This window comes from Anabrus simplex, chromosome 6, assembly GCF_040414725.1.
Source record: "Anabrus simplex isolate iqAnaSimp1 chromosome 6, ASM4041472v1, whole genome shotgun sequence".
In the NCBI taxonomy this organism is placed as follows: Eukaryota; Metazoa; Arthropoda; class Insecta; order Orthoptera; family Tettigoniidae; genus Anabrus; species Anabrus simplex.
Genome location: NC_090270.1, coordinates 323,967,575 through 323,994,035, shown reverse-complemented (window position 1 = coordinate 323,994,035; position 26,461 = coordinate 323,967,575). Strand labels below are relative to the sequence as shown.

General features: G+C 39.8%; 1 protein-coding gene across 1 annotated transcript in view; it reads right to left on the bottom strand.

Annotated features, from left to right (window-relative positions):
- Positions 1 to 9,778, bottom strand: part of LOC136876008 (pyroglutamylated RF-amide peptide receptor-like) — a 297,817-nt gene extending 288,039 nt beyond the window's left edge. Inside the window, exons 1-2 of the mRNA XM_068228303.1 lie at positions 9,704 to 9,778; positions 803 to 924 (exon numbers count right to left, since the gene is read on the bottom strand). Coding sequence (XP_068084404.1) covers positions 803 to 924; positions 9,704 to 9,778 — 197 coding nt within the window. The remainder of the gene's footprint in view (positions 1 to 802; positions 925 to 9,703) is intronic.
- Between the last annotated feature and the right edge of the window lie 16,683 nt (positions 9,779 to 26,461).

Here is a 26,461-nt window from a genome sequence, read left to right as displayed (position 1 = left end):
CTTTGGCGTACCACAATTAATGAATAGGGAATAAATCGAAGTGCATTGTACTACCAAGCATGCGCAATGAGAGTTTTAGCGCATAATTATCCGCAGAAAAGACTGACTTTTGTACTTAAAATGTACACTATGATCCTTATATATGCCAGGCTGAGTGGCTCAGACGGTTAAGGCGCTGGCCTTCTAACCCCAACTTGGCAGGTTCGATCCTGGCTCAGTCCGGTGGTATTTGAAGGTGCTCAAATACGACAGTCTCGTGTCTGTAGATTTTCTGGCACGTAAATGAACTCCTGCGGGACTAAATTCCGGCATCTAGGCGTCTCTGAAGACCGTAAAAAGAAGTTAGTGGGATGTAAAGCAAATAACATTATTAAATTATTGATCCTTATATGCATTCATATAAATACTTCCTTTACATGGGAAACTAGAGAGGTAATTATTTTTGTAACAAAGAGATAAATCGTCTCCTGTAAGAGGAAATTCAACGTGAAAGCTCACAATGTAATGATAATATAGTGGAAACTCATAATACTAGTTCAATAACTTTAATAATATCAATATTGTATCTGTTATTGTTCATACGAATTTATCGGAATTTATAAATTAACAGAAAACGTAATTCATATCATCTGACAACGACTATCAATATTATATGCATAAATGTACATATTACGATTATAGAAAAAAATGGAAATACTGATGTACAGGAATATCAAATATAAAACTGAATTGAAATTACATGGTAAAATTTAAGTAATAAATAAATGAACGAGACGAAACCTGGATGATTTCTTCTACTCACCGTTCGATGCTCATGGCGGTGAGGGTAAGCACGGAGCAAATAGCGGACACACTCTGCATGTAGTGCACTACCTTGCAAAGGAATGCACCCATCGTCCACGAATATGAGAACAGTTTCGCCACCTGTGAACAGATGAAAGTGGTTCTATCAAGATTCGTTCACCTCCTGAAAAATAACACCTTGAATGATCATTCGTATACTGTGTTTCTATGGGCGTAACACTCTCATTACTTCACACGGAGGAGTAGATCAGTAAATACTTGATATTATGGTATCCATGGTTCTCCTTGCATGGAATTAGATTCACCAGTTTGAGAGTCTCACATATATATTCAATTATACAAAGTGGTAACTATTCAGAGAATTCACTACTTCAGTGTATTGTTGGAGAGAAAGAGAGCAGACATAGGTTCACGCACATCTAAGCTGGGATAAAAGTAGCTTTCGCCAAAATTTCATAGTCAATTTTTATTCTTGTTGCCGAGCTGGATAGCTGCAGTTGCCTAAGTGCGGCCAGCATGCAGTATTCGGGGGATAGTTGGTTCGAACCCCACTGTCGGCAGTCCTGAATAAGGTGTTCCGAGGTTTCCCATTATCACACCAGGTGAATGCTGGTGATGTACCTTAATTAAGACCAAAGCCGCTTGCTTTAAACTCCTAGCCCTTTGCTATACCATCGCCCCCGTAAGACCTACCTGTGTCGGTGCGACGTAAAGCAACTTGATATCATATAGGCCCTATATTATTCACACATCTCAACTCGAACGAACGAGTACCCCACTTGTAAATGTTGTTTGCTTCTTTTATTTCCGATGCTGGTATGTCATCGATTATTGTATTGGGTTGTGTAATAAGAGTAAGTGAAATAAATGCCCGTATATCTGTCAATAAATTAAAATGAATCGAATAACAGCTTTTATTTGCGCTACCGTGTTTGCTGAAACACGGCACAAACACAGAGCTGGTGATGGCAGACTTTGAGCAAGTGAAATTATTATTATTTATCGTATGGTTTACAATCACATCACAATACAAGTATTTTAAAATTATTTTCACGTCTGAACACATTAAGTCAAAATGTCAGATTGGTATTTCTAATATAATTAACACCGTTTTGAGTAGCCATCAGGAGCTCGGCTGAATCTCCTGAGAAGGCTGATAGAGGGCATTCAGGGCTAATATGCTGAACAGTTTGTCTTTCAGCACCACAACTACACTCGGGAGATGGAATTTTCTTCCATTTATAAAGGGAGTCTGCACATCTACCACAATTAGTTCTGATTCGGTTTAGAGTACACCAATTTTTTCTGGCGAGCTCAAAACCTGGTGGCTTAGATGTGATGCATGGCATAGCTTGCTGTTCTGGTATTGCAGAGGTCTTCCATAATCGCTTCCAGCTGTCAATCATGTTGAAATTACTTTCAGCAAGCTTCCTTGCAGTATTTAATGGAGGGTGGCGAGAGCGAAGTATCTTCCTGTTAATAACAGCGAGGTCAAGATGTACAGGAAGAGAAGAATTGTTGCACATATTATTGTACACCTTGATAAGTGCTTGTTCTCTTCTCACGGATGGAGGTGGTATGTGACTTAGGGATGGCAGCCAGTATGTTGGAGTACATCTGATTGTCCCTGATATTAAACGCATGGTTTGGTTGAGCTGAGTATCAACAAGCTTAACACGAGCGCTGTTTATCCAGATTGGAGCACAGTATTCAGCCACGGCATAAACTAGTCCAAGGGCAGAAGTCCGAAGTGTAGAAGCTGTTGACCCCCACGTAGTGCCGCACAGTTTCTGCAGGATATTATTTCTGGTTCTGAGTTTGGCGGCAGTTCTACTAAGATGTTCTTTGAAACTAAGAGTCCTATCTAGAATGACTCCTAGAAATTTTGGATACTTGGCATGTGTGAGTAATCTGCCATCAAAGTGAACTTTCAGTTCTCTATTCGCTTGTTTATTGTTTAGATGGAACGAAGCAACTACTGTCTTTGCTGCGCTTGGCTGTAACCTCCAGTCACGAAAGTATCGTTCCATAGTAGATAGGTCTCTGTTTAGAATATCCTCGGTAACTTCGAAGTCTATATGGCTAACAGCAAGGGCCCAGTCATCTGCGTACCCAAACTTCCTAGATGTAGTCTCTGGCATATCTGCTATATATAAACAGAACAAAAGGGGAGCCAGCACAGAACCTTGTGGGAGACCATTATTAAGATTCCTTAGTGAGCTCATACAATTGCCAATTTGAAGCCGCAAGTTTCTGTTACTGAGCATGTTGTTAATAAGATTTCCAATGTGCAGGCATGGAATGATTCGTAGAAGTTTGAGAATCAATCCATGTCTCCGCACAGTATCATATGCTGCTGTTAGATCAACGAAGGCAATTGAAGTTTTCTGGTGTTTCTGAAAATTAGCCTCTATGAATGTTGTTATAGAAAGGACCTGATCTGTACAGATTCGGTGCGGGCGGAAGCCACCTTGTTCAACAGGTAAGTTTTTGAAAATGATATGGCAACTACGGTTATAAATAATTCTTTCCAGAAGTTTATGGATCATGCTAAGCAGAGCAATGCGTCTATAGCTTTGAGGTTCGTTGTTAGGTTTGCCAGGTTTAAGAATAGCAATGATTTTTGCCCTCTTTAATTCATGGGGTATATTGCCCGATAGAAGAATGTCTGTGAAAAATTTAGCTAACCATATTCTTATATTTTTACCAGAGTTTAGAAGGAACTCTGGATGAATACCATCGAAACCTGGAGCTTTTCCTGCTTTCATATCTTTCAGTGCTATTGTAACTTCTTCTGGAGTGAATGGAGTGGAATATTCGGAACTCGAGGTGCATATTTTCTTGAGCTCTCTTAAACAAGTGATTTAAGGAAACCGATGGTGTTATGGATCTACAGGGAGCGGACGACCACGAAGTGTTAAAGCTGAAGGAAATACTCAGATTGTGACTCCGAATTGTGACATTAGTCTGTAGAAGTTAGGTAGGAAGAGTTCTCTTTTCTGAACCCAACTTGCCTGGTTCGAACCTGGCTCAGTCCGGTGGTATTTGAAAGTACTCAAATACGCCAGCCTCGTGTCGGTAGATTTACTGGCACGTAAAATAATTCCTGTGGGACTAAATTCCGGCACATCGGCGTCTTCGAAAACCGTAAAAATGTAGTTAGTGGGACGTAAAGCCAGTAACATTATTTAGAGTTTTCTCGAATTTGGGATTAATCTTTCCATTTCAGGCAGCCTGTTTTACGATGTGGTTATATAATCACATCGACAAACAAATTCTCAAACGCTACACGAAGGTGATCCGGACCATCCTTTGAAGTTCTGCGAATGGCTTTTCATTCAACATGAAGGTGAAAATAAAATTAGGGAAACAGGTTGATTGACCGATGAAGCCTGAATTAAGCTGAATGGCTGAGTAATCCCCCAACAATTGTACATACTCCAATGCCGAAAATTGAAAGGAAGATATAATCAGGTCTAGTGTGACTGTTTGGGGTGTAATTTGGATTTGAAGTTTCACAGGAACATTCTTTTCTATGCAAACGTTACCAGCGACCAGTTTCTTGGCATGTTATTACAAGTTATTATTCCAGAAGTAGGAAATATCTCTCGGTTTGCAGACACTCATTTAAAAAGGCAACAGGATGGAGCAGCTGTTCTCTTTGGAATAGGGGTGTAAACCAGGTTATGCTTGTTTTCGCAAACAATACGACAGTAAGTAAAGTAGTATAAATATCGTCATAAAGCTTATTATAAATTATTAAGCCGGGCTGAGTGGCGCAGACGGTTGAGTCACTGATCTTCTGACCCCAACTTGACAAATTCGATCGTGGCTCAGTCCGGTGGCATTTGAAGGTGCTCACAAACGTCAGCCTCGTGGCGGTAGATTTACTGGCATGTAAAAGAACTCCTGTGGGACTAAGTTCCGGCACCTCGGCGTTTCCAAAAACGGTAAAAGTAGTTAGTGTGACGTAAATCCAAGAACATTATTATTAAATTATTAAGGAAAACTAAACTTCATTCTAGATATTTAATATCACCGAAGATACAATTCTGTCATTACACCAATACTGGTACCTGAAAATTTCTCCACTTTCTTACTGCAATTAAAATTTTCTCAGCGCAGGATGTCAAAAATGTTCCAAATGATTTGGAGCCCTTTTCGTTAATATTTTCTGTCAATAACAGCAATTATTTCTGCCTTTGTCAGTAGAATTACCTGTTCAGTGTCACAGAGAACTCCTTGGTCGTATTCACAGCTAAAACTGGAGCCTACATCGTGTTTTATTATTACTTAGCTAATCGCGTACACAAGCATTTTCTTCCTAAACCGTTTCCACAACAAGATAACATCGATCAACGAACTAGTATTTAACTTAATTATGCGATTTGTTGTATTACGGGCAGGTTATGCATGCTTTCACCAAACTTAGGACTGTGAGTAATGCACTATGAATACCACCGTAAGGCCTACTTTAAATATTAAGGACAAACTAAATTTCCATCTTGGAATAACAGAGGAAAGTGTCCTTATACAGAGTGCTTCCTATTATGGAGCATTTAAATATATCAGCCGCAGTGGCGTATCCTGGAATCTCCACTGAGGCATGCAACTAGTAACCATGCAGTTAACACAATGTATTAAGTAAATTTCAATTCTACTCACCCTAATTACATGTAGGTGAACTCGAGCCAAACAGTTTTACTGTAAGTTTCTGGATTGAACGTGCGTACACAATTCTTGTTTTCTGTTTTTAAATTTACGAGGGTCCGCCTCTGTGGTGTAGTGGTTAGTGTGATTAGCTGCCACTCCCGGAGGCCCGGGTTCGATTCCCGGCTCTGCTGGAACGGGGTCCACTCAGCCTCGGGAGGTCAACTGAGTAGAGGTGGGTTCGATTCCCACCTCAGCCATCCTCGAAGTGATTTTCCGTGGTTTCCCACTTCTCCTCCAGGCAAATGCCGGGAAGGTACATAACTTCAGGCCACGGCCGCTTCCTTCCCTCTTCCTTGTCTATCCGTTTCAATCTTCCCATCCCCCGCAAGGCCCCTGTTCAGCATAGCAGGTGAGGCAGCCTGGGCGAGGTACTGGTCATCCTCCCCAGTTGTATCCCCCGACCCAGAGTCTGAAGCTCCAGTACACTGCCCTTGAGGCGGTAGAGGATGGATCCTTCGCTGAGTCCGAGGGAAAAGCCAACCCTGGAGGGTAAACAGATTAAGAAGAAGAAGAAAAAGAAGAAGAAGAAATTTACGAGGGAAGGTAGAGGTCTCCCGGCTTTAACTATTTGAATCTTTTCATCAAACGAACGACCAGTAAATGGCTTTTCAAACTGATTTACAATTATATCCGTTTTAGACTCATCCATCGTTAATACCACATGTGCGCAAAATATAACAAAACACCGAAAACACAATGAATTAACTCACTAGTTAGCCACAACTCAACTGGAGGTAAGTCACCCCAGTGGCATTGGTCAGTTTCGTCACATTGGGTTCTCGCCGGGGGTTAAAGATGCCGACTTTCTCCAAGTTGCTAACAGATGGCAGACGGTAGCACGGGTATGGGGTGACAAATTCTGACCAAGTTTCAATTGCAGCGACATCGTTCGGAGGGTTTTAGAACTACGTCTGCCACTGAATGCAATTTTAAGATTGAATGCCTTTCATCCTTAACTCCTGCATTCGCTGTCCCTTCCTAGAGTGGAGTAGACGGCGAGACTACACCAGCACCACACGTAGTCAAGCAACGGAACCAATACAGTTGCGCGGACCTTTTGAACTTCTGAGAGATGAAATCGTTAATATTTGACTTGAAACAACCTAAAATCGTACATCAGACAGTTCTTTGTGTTATCATAACGCATGCAATGAATGCCTTGCATTCAAGGAGAATACGCCCCTGATCAGCCGAGAGGTACTGAAATGACGCTGACACTCAACGAACTACAAAAGCGCACGCTGAAACACGTTCTTCCAGTATGCTCTCGCATTCTTGCGAGAGAGACCGCTATAGTGAACTGAAGAATGAAATTCGCTCCTCGAGATAATTTCTTGATACACCTATAGAAAGGTAAATTTTTCGCAACATGAACCTATCAGTTGCTGCTTTAGACCTTTAGCTTGAGTAATCCAACATGGCAAGTTCCCTATTATGGAGTAGTGAGGGGTCCATATTAGGAAACTCGCGTTGTTTCATTTGGTGTGAAAGTTATTAGAATGATTTCCGTTTATTCATTGTGCAAATGACAAGCAGAATAATAATAATAATAATAATAATAATAATAATAATAATAATCTTTGTTTGTATATTCAACCCTTGTTCCGTTTCCCTACGGGGTCCGGTATGAGGTGAGATGAATCTGTCGTGGCGGGTTTTTATGACCGGATGCCCTTCCTGACGTCAACCTCATCAGAGGAGTTAATGAGGTGAAATGAATGACGTGATATATGATAGTAGAGAGAGGGTGAAACGCGGTGCCGGCACATAGCCTACTCCTGTCGGATAGCACCAAGTGGTTTGCTCAAGGCTTAACGTCCCCATCTGATGGACGAATCACCATCAACAGCGTCATATGCCCTCACTCCATATGAGCATTGCGGAGAAGTTTGTAATTTAATCCAGGTTTTTGGCACGCAATCTAGTGATTAGGAATTGTATTCCACCACCTCCCCTACCCTGCCGGCCAACATTCTGATGGTGATAATATTTTCGACCAGCGGGACTCGAACCGGCTAACCTCGGTGTCAGACGGTTTATACTTCAGCGCCTTAACAATCATGGCCACCAGGCGGGCAATAATAATAATTCAATATATTTTTAAATTTATATTTAAATACCAACAATGAATGAGCTGCCGAGCACACTGGGAGTGACAAGTTCATTCAGAGCTTGAACATCTTGCGATATTACAAGCTCACCGTACAAAGGAGAGCTCAAGCTGCAGAAATCAAGGAATGCTACTACCTCCTCAAAGGAAAGGGCGAGTGGGGATACGAAAGTGAGGATGGCGAAGATGCGGAGTGTCTTTTGTGGTGGCCTTTTCTTGGACGAACGACAGGAAGAAACATGGATATGGCGAAGGTAATGTTTGAAGTGGGCACACATTGCTTGTGCACGTGACAATTCGGCCAGATTCCTCTGCGAAATGTGTGCGGGGAAAGAAAACCTTGAAAAAAGAAAATAAGAATGCTCAAACAGTAACGGTAATTAAATGGACTCTGGCGGGTTTTGAACCCAGAATGTTGAGTCTATGCACCCATCCATCCTGCTGAATAAACACATTATCCTGTGTAATTGTCTATAGTTGTTATTTATATATTTATCTTACAAATCCAATCCTATATCACCCCTTATTAAACACTGCCCTCTATTAGGAATACAATTTCAGTAATTTAAACAAGTGACTTATAATTGGAAATATGTTTTTTATGAATGTGAATTACGCGCTACATTGTAGAGAAATAGTTGCGGAACTAATCTATATTATTCATAGACACGAATCTATGATAAATATAATGAAATAGCGTATGGATTTTAGTGCCGGGAGTGTCCAAGGACAATTTCGGCTTGCCAGGTGCAGGTCTTTTGAACTGATTCCCGTAGGCGACCTGCGTTTCGTGATGAAGATGAAATGATGAAGATGACACATACACTCGGCCCCCGTACCAGCGAAATTAACCAATCATGGTTAAAATTCCCGACCCTGCCGGGAATCGAACCCAAAGACTCCTGTGACCAAAGGCCAGCACGTTAACCAATTAGCCATGGAGCCGGACACGAATTTATGATAATCTTGAAAGTATTCAATAAGCAAGAAACGTACCCAATATTAAGCTACTTTCCTCTACGCTTATTTTCCCTTGACAATACTACTTCATGGCGCTACGACGTTGATCGGACTTGGCCTCCTAAGCGACTGTTGCTCAGTCCGAAGGTCTGCAGATTGCGAGGTGAAACATGGCTTTCTAAACGCGACCGCCAACTCACCATGAGATAGTTCCCTCAATTGTTCTTACACAACCAACCGGCAACTTACCTGGTTGGCAATTGAACCTTGATATCATACCAGTAAATATTTTGAATGTATATTGTTGGAAAATGAAATCCTAATACCAAGAAGGCATTTGTTTAGAGGAATGCGACTTAGGCGAAGCAATTGTGTAGGTAACGTGCACCTTTGATTGATTCTAGTTTCCAAGTCACATGTTTTATTATGTAACATGGCGGTACATTAATACTCGCTGTAGTCGCCAGAACTTTGAATACAAGCGTGCAAACATGCGTCGTACTGGTTCCATATGTCATTTTGTGGGATGGAGTTCCACGCCTCTTACACTTGGTCAGACAAATCAGCAATGGTTAGTGCTGGTATTGGATGACGCTGGATTTGGCGTCCAATAATATCCCATACATGCTGAATGGGTGAAGTATCTGGTGATCTCGCAGGCCAAGGCAACTGATCGACACTCTGTAGAGCAATGGTATGAGAAAGAGCGACATTCTGTTGGTAAGTACTCCCCTGAATACTGCGAATGAATGGCGAAACAACTGGTTCAATCACCAGTCTGACGTATAAATGCGCTGTCAAGGCTCTTGCGATAACTACGAGGGTGCTTCTGCTCTTAAAGAAAATCACTCCTGAGACCATAATTCCTGATGTACGTCCGGCGTGTCGACAGATTGGTTCCAAGCGTTCACTTGGCTTCCTTCTTACCAACCTACGCATCACTGGCACCAAGACATAAACGGCTCTTATTTCAGAACACAAACGATCTCCACTGCATCCTCCAATGAGCTCTAGCCTAACATCACTAAAGTCGCGGATGGCAGTGTTTCGGAGTTAGTGGCGTGAACGCTACAGGACGTCTGATCGGAGCTATCCCTTAAGTAATCGATGTGTTACAATTGGTTGTGTCACTCTGGTGCCCACTGATGCTCTAATCGCTGATGCAGATGCAGTAAGGTCCACCACAGCCATGTGCAGAATACGGTTATTTTCTCTCTCTGTGTAGTGGCCAGTGAGTGTGTGGCCGGATCCTGTTCTTCTTCAGGCAGAGATTTCCTGTGACCATTGTTACTAACACGGATGCGCTATGGATACACCCCTACCAAGACTTTCCACAATATCGCTACTAAAGATCATCCACCTTCTTGTAGCCCTAATATAGGCCTTCATTAAAAATCAGTAAGCTGCTGATACTGCCTTCCTCGCCTCCTCCAAGCCATGCTTGACTCACGCCTGCCTCACAACTTCAACACCGGACGATGACTAATACTCACGAAATGAACAGCGCGTATTTATCAAATTTGCTTTGCAAGGTCATAGTGACACTACTAGTACCATTCTTCTTCTTTCGAGACAATCTCCTCTATCCAAGAAAAGATGGAATAGTATCCAATTTCAGGTCACGGAGCACCCTTCCAAATCCTAGAACTAATTTCAGACACGTTTTGATATACTCAAGCATCTGAGGGTGATGATGTTCTGATCCCCTAGAAGGAGTCAATAATAGCATTGACCTGTCAGGTGAGAAGTGTTCTATCTTGTTCTTCTGACACTTAACCCAGTTACATAATATTACTGACAGTGTTTGCAGTCCACCAATATGACAGGCTTGCTCTTGGCAGTGCGTTTGAAGTACCTACCACCATCCACTCCTTGGAACTTAAAGGCTCCTTTACGAATATTATCTATTTCAGTGAAAATGTTTATTCATGTGAACAGTAATCAAAATATAAAGGTAAATAAATATTTTGTATTTAATTTGAAATGACTCTGCTGAAGTGACTGCGAAGCCACATTAGCACATGGCTCGGACGACAAATGTGGTATAAGAATATCAGGAATATCAATCAATCAATAGCTGTCTGTCGTAATAATTTTATCGTTTTTTTTATATCACCTTTATCTGATCTCAAATACGTGCACTTTTTTCTACACAAATTTATCAAAATAGAGCACTGAAAATCTTCAATAAAAAGCGGAAAATGAAAAAAATGAAAATCCACAACCTGTTGCCGGTCATATGATCGAGTCAGGACTGGAATGAGTCAGTCCCCATCTAGAGGCGAGGATAGGAATTGTTCCGGCTACTCCTATGGGGCAAAATCAATAGGACGTAACTGTGTTCTTCTAATTAAGCCCACAACTGACATATTAGGAGAATACGGTACAAAGAGTATAAATGGAAAATGAAACATAGAAATTCAGCACTGGAAATTTGGTTCTCTTCAAGTTATGAATACCTACATATTTGTCCGGCTACTTGGCTGAATTATTGGCGTTAGTTGCCTTCTGATTAGAGGGCCCTGAGTTCGATTGCAAACCATGTCAGAATTTTTAACCTAAAAAAAGATTATTTCGCGTTGCCCGTGGAATGAGGGTTTGTACCGTCCCTAGCATTCCTGCAACTCAATAAACCACACACAACACTATCCTTCACTACAAAAACACGTATTTCCCAAACGCGGCAGATGTCACCCACTCTCGTTGCAGGGTGTGCCTTACAAGAACTGCAACAGGAGAGCCTCGAACATGTCCGTGTACACTCCTGTAACTAAACAAAAAGCAAAGCAAAGTCATCTCCGTACAGGCCATGAAGGCCCTTGGAGTTGTGGAAGGTAAAGGCTTCCGCTATCCGTAACCTCAGCACTTGATGGGGTAAAGTGGTTAGCTCTAAGCCCGGCTGCCTTTGCCCCCAGGAATTAACATGGTACTCATTTTTGGTGTAGGCTGAGTGAACCTCTGGGCCATGTGCACCCCCGGAAATGGAAATCTCATTTCTTAAATTTTTCAACTTCCTGACGGGGATTCGAACCCACGTCCTTCTTGGTGAACCGAGCACGCATTCACCGCCTCCGCCAGGCAGCCCCTGCTGTAACTGAAAGCCGTACGAAAAATAAATAAACCTATGCATTTCATTTGTTTTAGTGTCATGATTAATTTTGTGAGTTGTTCTTTAATTAGTCAAAATAAGTGGGTTACAAGTGGAGTTTCAGATCACCTCTAGATCAATTAAGGAGTTCTCGTTATATTATTTCTTCCTTAGTCCGTATAACGTCCAGGGTTGTTTTATCCCTCGGACTCAGCGAGAGATCCCAACTCTACCGCGTCAAGGGTAGTATTCTCTAGAGATTTTGGGTCGGAGATACAACTGGGAAGGAGGACCAGTATCTCGCGCATGTGGCCTCACCTGTTATGAAGAACAAGGGCCTTGGTGGGGGGAGGTGAGGCGTTGGCCTTCTGACCCCTATTTGGCAGGTTTGATCCTGGTTGAGTCCGTTGGAATTTGAAGGTGCTCAGCCTCGTGCCGGTAGATTTACTGGCACGTAAAAGAACACCGGCGGGACTAAATTCCGGCACCTCGGCGTCTCCGAAAACCGTAAAAGTACTTTGTGGGACTTAAAATCAATAACATTATTATTATTATTATTATTAGGTACTATCCTGGCATTTGCCTGGAGAAGAAGTGGGAAACCGCGAAAAACCACTTCGAGGATGGCTCAATCGACTCCCGACCAAATTTAGTGGCAGAGCCGGTAATCAAACCCGAGGGTCCAGGGCGTGGCAGGTAATCACAGTAACCACTACATTATAGAGGCTGACCTCTCGTTTTATTACCAGGGATAATATCATCGTTGCACCAGCAAAACCCACCTTGTGAAATATTTCAACTTGTATACCTTTGGCTGTCGATGCTCGTCATCTAGGTTCAGTACTGCGGGTCAGTATTTCTCCGTTGACACAGTTACAGGGTGGTATTCGCAGGCGCATTGACGACAATTATCTTGCAATTTTAAAATACTGACGCATCTACGAAGGGCACAACTGACGGTCAGTAGAATATAAATGATCTCAGTCATGGAATTCAACGGAAAGCGTTGGTTTTAATGTCCAGTTGGAGTATACAGTTATTGCTTTCGTTACCTTCAGTATGGATTGATGCTAATGTGTGGAACATAATACAAAATTTTGCATATGTTGAAAAGCAAGAGGATGTTAAAATACTCCCCTCGCGCCAGTGTTATATTGCTGTTTATCTATTCAAATTAAAATGCGCTTTCATGATCAGTGCAAAATGTTTTGCATATTGCTTTTCAACACTAGGAATACGTTATTCAAAGTGGTGTGCATTATCCCTTTATGATTAATGAATGTCATGATAATCTGTGTTCAATCTCTGTGACGGCTCGTGTCATGTGTGTAGTCTACCTTATGAAATGCAGGTTCATTATAATAATGTTGTTAGGTTTTTATGTCCCGCCAAATACTTTTTCGTTTTCTGGAGATACTTATTGTTTTTAACAATGTATATGTATATTAATGCACCATATAAATTTACAAAGCGTTTAAAAGTAAAGGTATGAATCTATATTGTGTATAAACGTCAAATATTGTGTGCTTTTTCGAATTAACTTCACATTCTGGGTTTTTGTGGACTTTTCAGGTTGTTTGTAAACCTGTGTACCGAAAATTATTTTGTCTATGCGTCTATCTGTGTGCACATAAAGGGAGAAATAAATCAGGTGCCCAGTCAGCACCGTACTTTCTACTTATAAGTGTCCCGTATACACCAATGTTGAACGGCATGTCTAATAACTGCTTGCAGGTAGGCTACATAGAGATAACAACATGACGGCCGCTCACATCATGTTCCTCTGCGCTAGTGACTCTATATGTACAGTGTGGCCAAGTCTAATCCAGCTGCCATGCTTTACCCAAGTACTCATTCAGCTGACAGTTGAAGGAGTGTGACATGATTACTGTTCCATTAAGGAATAGTTCCAGCCCTGAAAATGGTTTTCCGTGGTTTCCCCATTTTCACACCAGGCAAATGCTGGGGCTGTACCTTAATTAAGGCCACGGCCGCTTCCTTCCAACTCCTAGGCCATTCCTGTCCCATCGTCGCCATAAGACCTATCTGTGTCGGCGCGACCTAAAGCCCCTAGCAAAAAAAAAAAAAAAAGAAAGAAAAGAATAGTTCAGTGTTTTAACGATTTTATTTATTTTGCTTGGACTGTTTATATGTATCAATATTTGTCATATTCAGAATCTGACCAAGACTACAACATTTAGATTTATACGTGGTATACAGCAAGTCACAATTACTCAAGGGCTTAGAAATTCTGTGTTAGTACGCAGGTCTATAATACTATTTATATAATAAAACATGTGGCATGTAGCCCTTTCCTGTCCCATCGTCGCTATAAGACCTATATGTGTCGGTGCGACGTAAAGCAACTAGCAAAAAAAAAAAGAAATACCCTACTCGATGCTAGGCGGCACTCATAACGCGGTTCTTAACCCGCGAGTGGTCGCTAGCCGAAATATAACGTGAGGGGTCGCGCGTGAGACTTTCTCTCACATTAAAATAAATATGACATATGACAGAAATGAAAAGCATGTTCTACTTTATACATTTTGGATAAAAATGAAATGATTAGCTGTGAGTGAGAGAGAGAGAGAGAGAGAGAGAGATGGCCTATGGCTTTTAGCGCCGGGAGTGTCCGAGGACAAGTTCGGCTCGATAGATGCAGGTCTTTTGATTTGACTCCCGTAGGCGACCTGTGCGTCATGATGTGGATGAAATGATGACGAAGACGACACGTACACTCAGCCCCGTGTCAGCCAAATTAACCAATTAAGGTTAAATTTCCCGACCCCGCCGGGAATCGAAGCCGGGACTTCTGTGACCTAAGGCCAGCACGCTAACCATTTAGCCATGGAGCCGGATATGATTAGCTGTTTATTAAAGACAAAAATTACTACCTAAAATAACATATGCCATGTACATAAACATTCCTTCCATCCTGAAGTTGTAAAAAATAATATCTCACACATGCATTATCTCTAGTAATAGTTACGTACAAGGCAAGGTTTCTGAACACAATAACATTTTCAGAAACAAGAAGTGCTCATAATACAAATACTAACGCGTACAACAGGAGTAAGTTTCCCGCTCCACTTCAAAACAACACCAACGTCATTAGTCGCGCGATGAGAGAAACTCTCACGCAGTGCGCACGGACACATAGGAACCTTTGTTCTGACTAGGGGAGGGGCTGCTTACCCTTCAAATGTGAATCGCTCTACTCACGGCAGTTATAAACTCAGCTAGAAGAGGGAACAGTCACCTCCCTTTCATCACTGTGAAGTAATATCACAATAAAAATAATGTGAGAAAAAAATCTCATATAGCGACCACTCGCGGGTTTTAAAGACATGAATGGCCATAAAAGGCTAAATTCCATTCATGATAGTCAATACGGCGAAAATGAATGATATATGAACGATCGGAAGTGGCCGTTCCTGTAACTTTTGTTATGTACAGGTTTTAGATAAAACATATATTTTCGCGGATATTTGGAAATTTGTGAAAAGTAATCGTGAAAATTACCGTTATTTTTCCTCGCGCGTTAAAATAGCACAATACGTAAAAGAACGAAAATTATATTCCACACAACTTTCGTTATGTACAGATTTTCGATACGGCTAATGTTAACGGAGAAATCTTACATTTACTGCCTTGGCCTCCTGAAAACTTCTAACCCATTTTGTTATTATTGTTAATATTATAATTTATGTGAAAGATCTACTCGTTGCTAGGTGCGTCTGCCAACATGGCACTTTAAGAGTTGAAAATAAGCAAGCATCCACTTTTATTTTAAAACACATTTGGGATCTGCTTCTGCATCAATCTGAACAACAACTTTAAAACTCTGGCCTCATCACTGCTTGCTCGATCTGCATCCGATGGCTGTTTATACTGCCTGCTCATTACAACATTTTAACATGGCACTAAATGAAACACTCCGTTTACAAATACCCACAGCAGGTGGCAGCACCAACCGGCTCCTGAACTGTCGGAACGAAATAGCGGGAAATAGGGTGGTACTGTATATGTTTACAGTGAAAATGGTGTACTGCTGCGTGCGGTTCTGCAAATCAAAGAAAGGGAAACCAGAATGCCGTGGTATTTCATTCCATGAAAAGGGTTTTTTCAGGAGATCCAGTAGAAGCCATGTTTAGTTCTATAAGAATGGGAGTAGGGTGCAATGACATGACTGACTCCCGGGCTACCGGTACTCAGGAATCTATAAAGATAATTTTGAAATCCGGTATTTTAATGTCCACCGATGGTGCTAACGTTATCCATAAGCAAAATTCAAAATTTTCTGCCTCAATATCCTCTCCCGGACTTGACGAAACAGAACCAGTGATGCCCGCTGAGTCGGTGTGTGTCGCTTTGGAAACTGCTTCCCATGCATTAGTGTGTGGTTATTTAGTGCGTTTAATCGAAGAAACAAAAAGGAAGCACGTGCTTGAGTAACGTTTCCACCTCAGTTAATGCATCCCCGTTGATGAACTTAATCAGACAGTCGGATAGAGGAGGCCTGCGCTATCCCCAGCAACGATTTATTGGCCTAATTATGGGGCTACAGAAATTTGTTGAGGCGGCTTTACCGTACAGCAAGAAATCTGCAAGTCTGCTCCAGACTATAAAAACTATGTTCTACCCTCTTTGTGCCACTGTAAGATTTTAAAGGGTTTTAGTAACAGTAAGCACCAGAAACTTGTGTCAGAAACTGTGGTGGCCAAATTCGTGAAACCTCTACCTAGTAATGTAGGGAAGTACCATACAGACAAAGTTTCCAGGTTTTCTTGTTCGTCGAAATCTCTTTCTCGAAAATTCCGAAGCTATCACTCCCTAGAGCACCACTGTATGCGTATAATTCTTTAATTTTTCTGTTACTTTCAGATTTTAAATATTGCTTGTATGCTTATTTATCTGTATTCACGCGATAACTGGGTACGTCTGGTGCTGCTATCTAGCGGCAGATTGTTTGTAAGTCGTGTTACACGTTTGAATATGGAATGAGCAGGCAGTATAAACAGCCATCGGATGCAGATCGAGCAGGCAGTAGGCCTCATAAATAAGTAAATTTACACACATTCCAAAACTTATAATACCTGTTAATCCCATTAGTGCATATAATCCGAAAATTCGAATCTTGGTATTTCGGGCTTTCAATTTGATAACTGCGTAGTTTTCTTTTATTTCCTCTTTCATATCTGTTCAGTAATTCTTTCTGAATAAGTTACCACCATTAGGTATTGTGTGCAGTTGGCGAGACTGGTGCAAAATTAATTAGAAGACAACATGGCGTCTCAGAGAAGGACTGGTAAGTATTTTGCAATAATATCACTTAAAAATAAGATAACTGATCACTTATTTACTGCATACGTATTGTTGAGAATCCGTGCTTTAGTTTGATATGAAATTTCGGCAAGTACATTCATACGTTTAGGAAACGACGTGATTTATTTTCACGAATCCGAAAAATCGGACCACATGCAAGCAATCTTATATTGTTCTCCTCATACAATACTAACTAAATGTTCTAATCGATATAGGATGTTTCTGATCTCAACATAATGAGTAAACGACGTGTTTTCTATTTTATTTAAGTCTTCCAGCGGACAATATAATTGAAATTATTGAGGGAGAGGACGAGGAAGGCAGTGATGAGACTGAGAATGTAGTATACGCTGCAGTTCCGGCAGAGATCAGGGAGATAGACGTTGACAGTGATTAAACTGATGACGAACATGAGGGTAACCTTAACCACCTTGGTTGGAGGATGATGATCCGCTCACGTGAAATACAGAATAATGATGCAGACCTTGAACTCTCGAACTTACACCAGAAACTATCGCGTTGTTCAGTTACCTGAGACAGATGGAGATGGTGGACTCCCGCGAAAGAAGAAACGTATTCCTGTGAGGGAAAAAGAAAATTTTACGTCGAGGAAATCAGATCCTCATCCTGTTATACCAGTTGTACCGGCAATTACTGGTATAAGTAAACAAGGAGCAAGAGATAGCAAATATACTTTTTTTAAACTTAAGAAGGAAAACAGCAAATACTCACCCAATATTCAAGTAACAGGCCAAAAACCTGAGGCAAATCAGAGCGAACCAAAAGATTTGCATGGTAGGAAATATCAGAAACCATAAAAGAAAAACGCTGCGAGTTTTTCAAAAGAACTAAATTATTTAATTACTGTCAAAAGAGAAAGTTATTATGAGAGCAAAGCAAAATCCCCTTGAAATTAACAGGTGCATCTTTACGAAGACCATCAGATTAACTACTTAAAATGGCAAATTGTTTAATTAAGTAAAAACTGACTTGAAATGACTAATTAATATGTTAAGTGGTTAATTAATAACTTCAGAAATGGAGAATAAATATTTACCTAGAGTCGAGGGACACCCTCAGATATAATCCAGATAAATTGATAGGTAGATTTAAAACAAGATTAAATTACAAAACAATTAGTTGTAAAGAAAAATGTCCATGGACTAACTTTACTGCCTGCCTGAAGGGCTCAAAGCAAGTACCTTAATCTTACAAAGATTTACTTGTATAATAATAATTAAAAAGCATCCTTTCTCCAGTAATTATTTTGTACATTAGGTGAAAATATGCTAAGGTGAGGCCGCGAGATGCTCCCGTGAAGCGGATCACAAGAGGCACGACAGGAAAATTAATTAACTTACAAAGAAAGCATATCCAAAACCGAAGGCGCTCACCAAAATAGACACGAAATGACCCCAAAAATTCACCACGCTTCGAATTGGAAGAACAAGATAGCACAAAAGGATCGTAACGCGCCCACCAAAAATTAGAATTCGATCATTAATTATCAGAGCAAGCAGCACAAAACATTACAGTGCGTGTACACATAAAATCAAATCAGCATGAAGAGCAATGCAGCTCAAACCACCAGGAAAAACTCCCACATTCAAATAATAAATCAATTAAGGTGAAGAATTAAGCTCCAGCAGCTCCCAACTTAATGGCACGCTCAATACAAAATTAATAAAATTCTCAATCATAATCAATTCTTTTCAATAATCCAAAAGAACAGTTCCCATTGGCTACGGTTGCCTTGGAGACAACAACAAGAGTGAGCGCACCGGAACATGAACGAAAAATTTACATTAAGAACAGAAAGTCAGAAAATATCTAATTAAAGGAAGAAAATAGATTCCGATTCACGGAGATAATCTCGCGATTTCAATCCTTTTAATGGATGACTTCACATATTCAAATTATGTGACTCCTAACTTCTTTAACATAATCCGAAACAGAAATATCTTTTAGTGTCAAGAACATCTCGCAGAAAAGGTTTTCTTACACTCATAACAGGTTTAAAGAGTGCAGTCAATAGTCCGAATTCCAAAACATGTTACAAAATTTTAAAGTTCATCAGAACGGAAGAACCATCAATTTGGTATTTTTTCCGATAGCATGCAACCGCTAATTTAAATAACTGTCCAAGACGAGTTCATCCAGCTCCAGGAGCGAAGGAAAATAACAATAATCTTGAAACCAACTTAGGAGTTCCATAATCCATGGGCAGGAGTTAAAGTTTGGCGTCAGCTGGGAACACCAATACTTACAATTACATACAGATAAAATTAGGTAGAATAAGTAGCGGACATCCACCCCAGGTAAGAAAATAATAAGTAAAAATACCTCAGGGCGTTAACCCTGATCCTTTACATGTTATGTTACATGTTATCCAGGTGGGTAGATGCTCTTACAAAGAGCCACCACATTAAGCTTCCAACCATCATGGTGCTCGACAATAAACTAACTTCAATGCGATATGAGGCATGAGAAAGTAGTACAGCGAGTGAGACTCGCTCTCCTGCTGGTCCGACGGCAGACCGGTAGATAACAGGAAAAAATAGTGAAACACATCGTATATAAACGATGGAAAATTACTCCGCGGACGGAGAAGATGCAATTACAACAAGCGACCTATATCGCACAGGAAATAAAAGGAAAACGAGAAGGAATAAAATGCCAAGGCGATACTGATTTCAATGGCAGATTAGACAGGCCAAAAAATTGGTGGAGAGAGACTTAGAAAACGTGTCCCCACTGGGACACTGTGTTGACAACTCAGTGCGAACCAATACCTGTGTCGGAGACTGAAGAATCGTACCAAACACCATTGAAGTTTTTTCAGTTTTCTTTTTCAGAGAACTTGGTAGAGAAAATTATAGAAGAAAGCAATAAATATGCAGCTCAGAAAAATGTTATTCTCAGCCTAACAGAGTCGGAATTTTTGGTGCTGATAGGTGGCCTGCTTTTGTCAGGGTACGCTAAATATTCCAAGAGAAGGATGTATTGGTCAGCATATGAAGGTGTTCCTAAGCTTTTAGCCAACAGCATCCGCTGTAACAGATTTGAAATTATTTTGCACTACCTGCATTTCATTGACAATGACAACATTGACCCGAACGATTGTCTGTACAAGCTGAGACTTGTCATCGATATCTCAGAAGTCATGGTGGACTTGAAGAGCATTCGCATATAGACGAAAGTATGATTCTATACTATGGAAAGCATTCTGCTAAGCAATATATAAGGGGTAAACCAATCAGATTTGGATTCAAGAACTGGGAACTTCGTTCTTCATCTGGTTATATGGCGTCCTTCAAAATCTATACAGGGAAGGAAGAAAATGATGATAAGCAGTTTTGCTTAGGTGGTGATACACTATTCTCACAGATAAAATCTGCTGGTGTACACCCACACAAAGGGTTCAAGCTATATTTTGATTACTATTTCACATTAATAAAATTGCAGAAACACCTGTCTGATGAAGGTTACTGTGCAACGGAAACTATTCGAGAAGGCCATGCTAAGGAATGCCCTCTCATAAGCACAGCGGAAGTGAAGAAATTGCCACGTGGAATCAGCGATTTCCGCTGTCCGGGTGAGAAACTTGCTGTCAGGTGGAAGGATAACAATGTTGTTACCATAGCAACAAACTACGGTGAAAGTAGAGAGGGAACCTGCTCTAAATGCCCCAAGGAATAAAAGGTGGATCTGTGAAAATCAAGCAGCCTACACATTTTGGCTCCTATAACAAAGGAATAGGGGACCTAGGTCTAATAGATCAGTTAATGGCAACATACAGAATCAGAATACGTAAAAAATATTGTACTAACCAATCTTTATTTATTTACTGGATGTTTGTATCGTCAATGCATGGCTGATAATATGTAAAGGGTAGCCGGATGATGATAAATCGCAAAGTCTCCTCAAGTATCGAAGGGGTGTATGCATTAGTTTGCTGAATACAAATGGAACTGTTTCTAAAAGGGAAAACAACCGCGTGATCCCAACATGGATAGTCGCTTTGATGGAAGGAACCACTTGAGTAGAGGATCTAGAAGAAAGCTGGACCAGAGTTTCGATAGAAGAATTCTGGACCAGCGGCAGCCACTGCGCATGCCCCCGTGCGCTTCACTCCCTGAAGGGGCCTCTCACTTGGCAAGGCACGTGCGGGGGGGCGCGTCTCGCTGTCAAGGCTACACACACAAGTGTGGAATGTCGCTCCTTGCGGTGGCTTACTAATGCTATGCTTAGGGTGGGGTGGGCGTGATAGGTGACATCACTTGTTTTGGTGCGTAATTGAGTATCTTTTTTACTGAAAGGTATTGTAAGAGCAAAAACAAGTTCACTATTAACCTCACTCTTCTAGTAGAGATTAAAAAAAAAAAGATCCTCTATTGAGTGTAATAAAACTGCTTAGCTCAATTATCAAAAAAAAAAAATATTCTACCCTACTTGCCTATGTGATTACCTCTTGAATTGTTTATGTTGGTGACAGGAAAGACATATTGACAAAAATCATCATGTTAGATATGGTACTAAATTTATATATTTTTTTTTTGCAGAGTTCTTTTTACTTGTTAGGGTGCATGTAGGAAATGTTAACTACACTTACCCAGAGGTCTTTATGTAAGAGGTAAATATTTCTTGAAAGGCAAGGTTCTGTGAGTAGATTTGCTTCTAAAAGTTATTTGCTGGAGTTCCTCTCACTGCTCAAGGTGAGACAGCTACATGTTAAATAATTGCAGCAACTGGATTTGCTTGACAAGGTTACTTGCTGCCCAAAAGGTGAACAGGATATGAGATTTTTTTTTGGTCTGTTGAAGGTTAGCGAGTAACAACTCTAACCAACTGGTTGGTGATGAGTGAAGGGCAACACAAAAGTGCTTAGTTTAATTAAATAATAAAAATATTTTTCATGACTACTTACCTTTAATTATTTTTCAACAGGATGCACATCTAGCTGTAATTCTTGACGATAGATACACGCATTGTTTACTAACCTTACATCAATAAATGTCATCTATGAAATATCATTGTACTAGGTAAAAAACAAATTTAAAAAAAAAACTCGGATAAAGTCTGAAATCAGAGGATGATTAAGACATTCCGTTGTTACGAACGCGATAGTATGAATTTTTACATACGGAATAAAACAAAAACATCTCGCCATTTTTGTTGGATACGTCGGCAACTGTGTATACTCATCGAGGTCAAACAGCTCATACATGAGAGTGTCATGTCTGTGATTTCTTATTATCTTTGTCCAAGATGGCTAACACAAAAAAAAATGCATTATGATCTCTGAACTAATAAATTAGTTAGGCAAACACATGATGTGCTATCTCATCAAAAATTATATCGAATATATATGTTTAGCACGGAAGATGAAATAATAAATCGTCTAATGAATCGGTTAGGGGCGCGTGAATTCACCGCAAAGAACAACAGCAAAAGAACTTCAGTGAACAAAGACATCAAACACGACAGTGTTTTAACAAAACAAAAGAACGTGCTGCCACGTAGCTGAAATATTGGTTGACAAACTGTAAAGCATGGTTTCTTTTTAAATAAAATATTTCGAATTATTTCTTAATCAACCTCTGAATTGAGACAGTGTGTGAGTGAAAGCTATAATTTGTCACACCTACACAGGTTGGTGATTTGAGGATAGAACAAATAAAATCTGGTAAAGGATTCAAGGTTATAGCATTTGGATGGTGTAAAAACAAAAAAAAAACAAAAAAAAATATGTGTATGCATATATAGGTTAGGATGAATTATTCAAGCAACTCGAATAATAAGTGGAACATCACACTGTTTTATTTACCTGTTAGTTCAAAATACATGATTAAATTCTTTCTTACATGCTTCACAGTCTTTAATCATTGGATTCGCCCCGTCAAAACCATCAACTTCATCGTGTCCTCTGTAGCAAAAATGTCTGACACATGGGCTGCAGACTGCTATTTCCAGTTTTGCTTTTACATAGTAGGGTAGTTTCTCCCATGCTTCATCTAAATCTTTAGCGGCATATGTTGAGAGAAACCCAGATGGTAAATAGCGAATTAGATGTTGTGGCATTCGAAGTAAACTGCCATGTGTATAGTATGATGTAATAGCCTCACTTACTAATGAGAAATATATTGTACGTAAAGGATCAGGTTTAATACTTGGTGTACAAAGTTCACATTTGCACTGGATGTTACGGTTTCTCTTCTCACCAAACTCATTCTTTACTTGTCGCTCCATGACTGATGACACGCACACACTGTTGCCAACAAAGACAATACCTTAATATTTATTCACACACTTTTTTAAATAGTGTGCTACAGTTTACGTTACGTCACACTGACATGGTGTATACTCCAGTTAGCTTTAAAGTACACTTCTCTTAGCAGTTACCTAGTGTTAAAATAGCGAACTAGAGAGAATAATTTTATGATTGCTAACGAGGAGGATCGAACTTGTACTCATCTAGATGTGAGCGAATTCACTTGCTTTATATAAAAATTTTAATGCTAGGTGTAAGATAATCTCACATTATATTACCAGACGCAACTTTATTGTGTGTAAAATTATTATTTTGTAGACATATGTTTGAACATTCCTTTGTAGTGTATATCTATCCCAGATGTTTTCTGCAAGCAGCTTTCGCATAAACCGGTTAACGCCTTACTTCTTTCGCGGTCATTGCTGGTCATGGTCGTGCTTTGACCACGGTTTCATCAAGGCTACAAAAAAAGAGGATGCGTGATCTCAAGTCCGGTTCGCTACGCAGCTTACTAGCAGATGTTGTACCCTGGCAGGTTTTTTGAAACTAGTTGTTTTTTTCAAATTACATATCACCGTTAGAACAGGTATATATACAGCGATCGCTTGCTGTAGGTACGTTACAGTTTCAAACTGCCTTCGACATGCCGTCCGTCCAAGAAACTCTCTTTGAAAAGCTTCTAGCGTTGAGGGAAATAGTTAGATTAATGGAAATGAGTGAGATAAATAATATAGTAGAAGTTCAAGGCTCATTTGAAAGAGCGATTGTTAACAGAATTCGGCATATGACTAACGAAGAGTTTCGGCTTCTCGTTAGGTTGCATACACGTATTTTGTTACGGCGCGAAAGCCCGAACTTCAATATATTATTTATCCACAAATTTAGTTTTTTTTCGTGCAACGCGATGTTAGCAGAACTAAGAGAGCTAATGGATGATCACGGAAGTGATGGCGATATTTTTGGTGAGTTTTAACTTTTTTCTAAATTTCAAGACTTCGTCTATTGTCGGATTGCGAAAGATTTTAATCTTACATTAACTTTTTCTTTCTATATAGGAGAAGATTAAGAAGTGAGCCTAGAGGAGGAGGAGAATTTAATTTATTTGAACTGTTATAGGTGAGTGCAAAAATATATTTTATTTATCTTGCTTTCTTTTCTGCTCTTAGGAAGATAAACTAATTAAATATAATTTTTTTTACGTCGCACTAACACAGATACGTAAAGGAGTAGGAAAAAGGACGGAATTTAATATTTAAAAAATTACAAGAGGTTAATCTTTAGTTAAATTTTGTTTATTATAATTTATTAAGATACATGATTTACACAAAATGTTTCGAATTAATTATGCAGAGTTGAGGTAGAAATATCTTCTTGCTTGAGGTAATGTCCAACGTTGTCATCAACAAAACAAACAGCACAGTTTCTTGAGCAAGGGAAGTCTGCAACAATAGAGAGAGGACACTATAAGATGGTAAATCTATCAGACATTAGAGTAAAAAATTAAAAATATATTATACTAGCGTACTTACTATTGAATTTTTTTTTAGAATACATATTCCTTCGGAATCCATGAATTATGCGTGGCGTCGAATCCTAGCCACGATACGAAAACTTTGTCGTTCTTTCTTTTTAAAATTTTATCAATGAGGTATATTTTAGGATGTTTTGTCTTCTGCAGTTCTTGTTCATAGAACGCACCAAATATTGGTTTATTTTGATAGTCGTGAAGCAAGTAAGTTCTCGGTGATGTTTCTTTTACTTTTCTTACAGTAAATAATTCATTACTCCAATTAGGAGTATAGCCCTTTGTAAAATATCGCTTAATTTTACTTATTCGTACTGTGTCACCTACTTTAAATTTTGGTGGATAAGGTGACTTCTTTTTCTTCATTTCCCGTAATTTGTACACAGTAGCAAGTTGTTGTAGATTGTTTGTGACGTCTATAGGTTTCATACCAATCGTACGATGTTTTCGATTATTATATTCATCTAATAGTTTTGGTAGCATGCGAAGCCAGTGGTATGATCCGCACGCCGAGAATTTCCTCCACATCCACTGCTTCAGTGTTCGATTGAAGCGTTCAACTACGCTTGCCTTCAAGCTGCTCCCTGTCGAATAGTGCTTAATTTTTCTTATTGTAATCCACTGTTGAAAAATCTTATTATAAAATTCTTTTCCCCTGTCAGTTTGCAGATGTTTTGGATAGCGTTTACATTTTGAATAGATGCGTTCCATATTCTCCACTACTTCGTTTCCTGTTTTTGTTTTAAGTGGAACTGCCCAGGCATACTTTGAATAAACATCAATAACAGTTAACATGTATTTATATCCACTATTAACTTTCGAAAACAGAGACATATCAACAAGATCCGCTTGATGTAAATCATCTCTCCCCCGGCTAATAACGCTCCGTCTTTCAAAATTCTTTCGCACTGGAGCGTGGAGTTCTTTCGCTATTTCTTCTCTGATATTGTTCATAAAGTATAGGTAAAAGAATTCGTTCTGTGTCGTCTATTCGTTTCTTGAATCGCAGTCGATCTATAGCCAGTTGTTGCCAGTTGCTTCTTCTGTCTTCACATCCAATTTCATAGATTACTGAAATATCCTTTGAGAATCTAACCGCTTTAAATATATTTGCGAACGGAAGTTCGTCCCACCGCGCAGTGTTCATTTATTCGATGTACCTCGACTTTCGAAGTTCTTCTTCGATTGACAAGATTTCGTTTTCGTGTGACGAATGACCAGCACTTCTAGATGCTATTAACTTTTTCAGTCTCTCCACTAGACTGTTTGGATCATTCCAGTGAACTAATTCGATCTTCTTTCTTTGTTCATTTTTCCACTTGGCTACTTTTGATCCTCTTCCTGTACGTTTGTATTTGTGTACACTTACAAATTTTGGTGTGCTCCTTCCTTTTTTCACTTTTGCATCTTCTACTAATGGCTTGATAATTTTTTGAAATTTGAGCGATTTCGTGCCTCTCATTGGCTTGCCTGCGTCATACTGTTTCCTGTGCACGTTAGTGTAATTTAATATATGACTGTAAGCTGACAGATCCTTATCATCATACAACTGTGCGTCCGGATCTTTCTGAAATATTAATTCAAGGAGACCTTCAGTTAAAGGATAGTTAAAATTGTCAATTATAAGATTGTTATCGCGAAACAGTACTTTTTTACTCCCTAAAT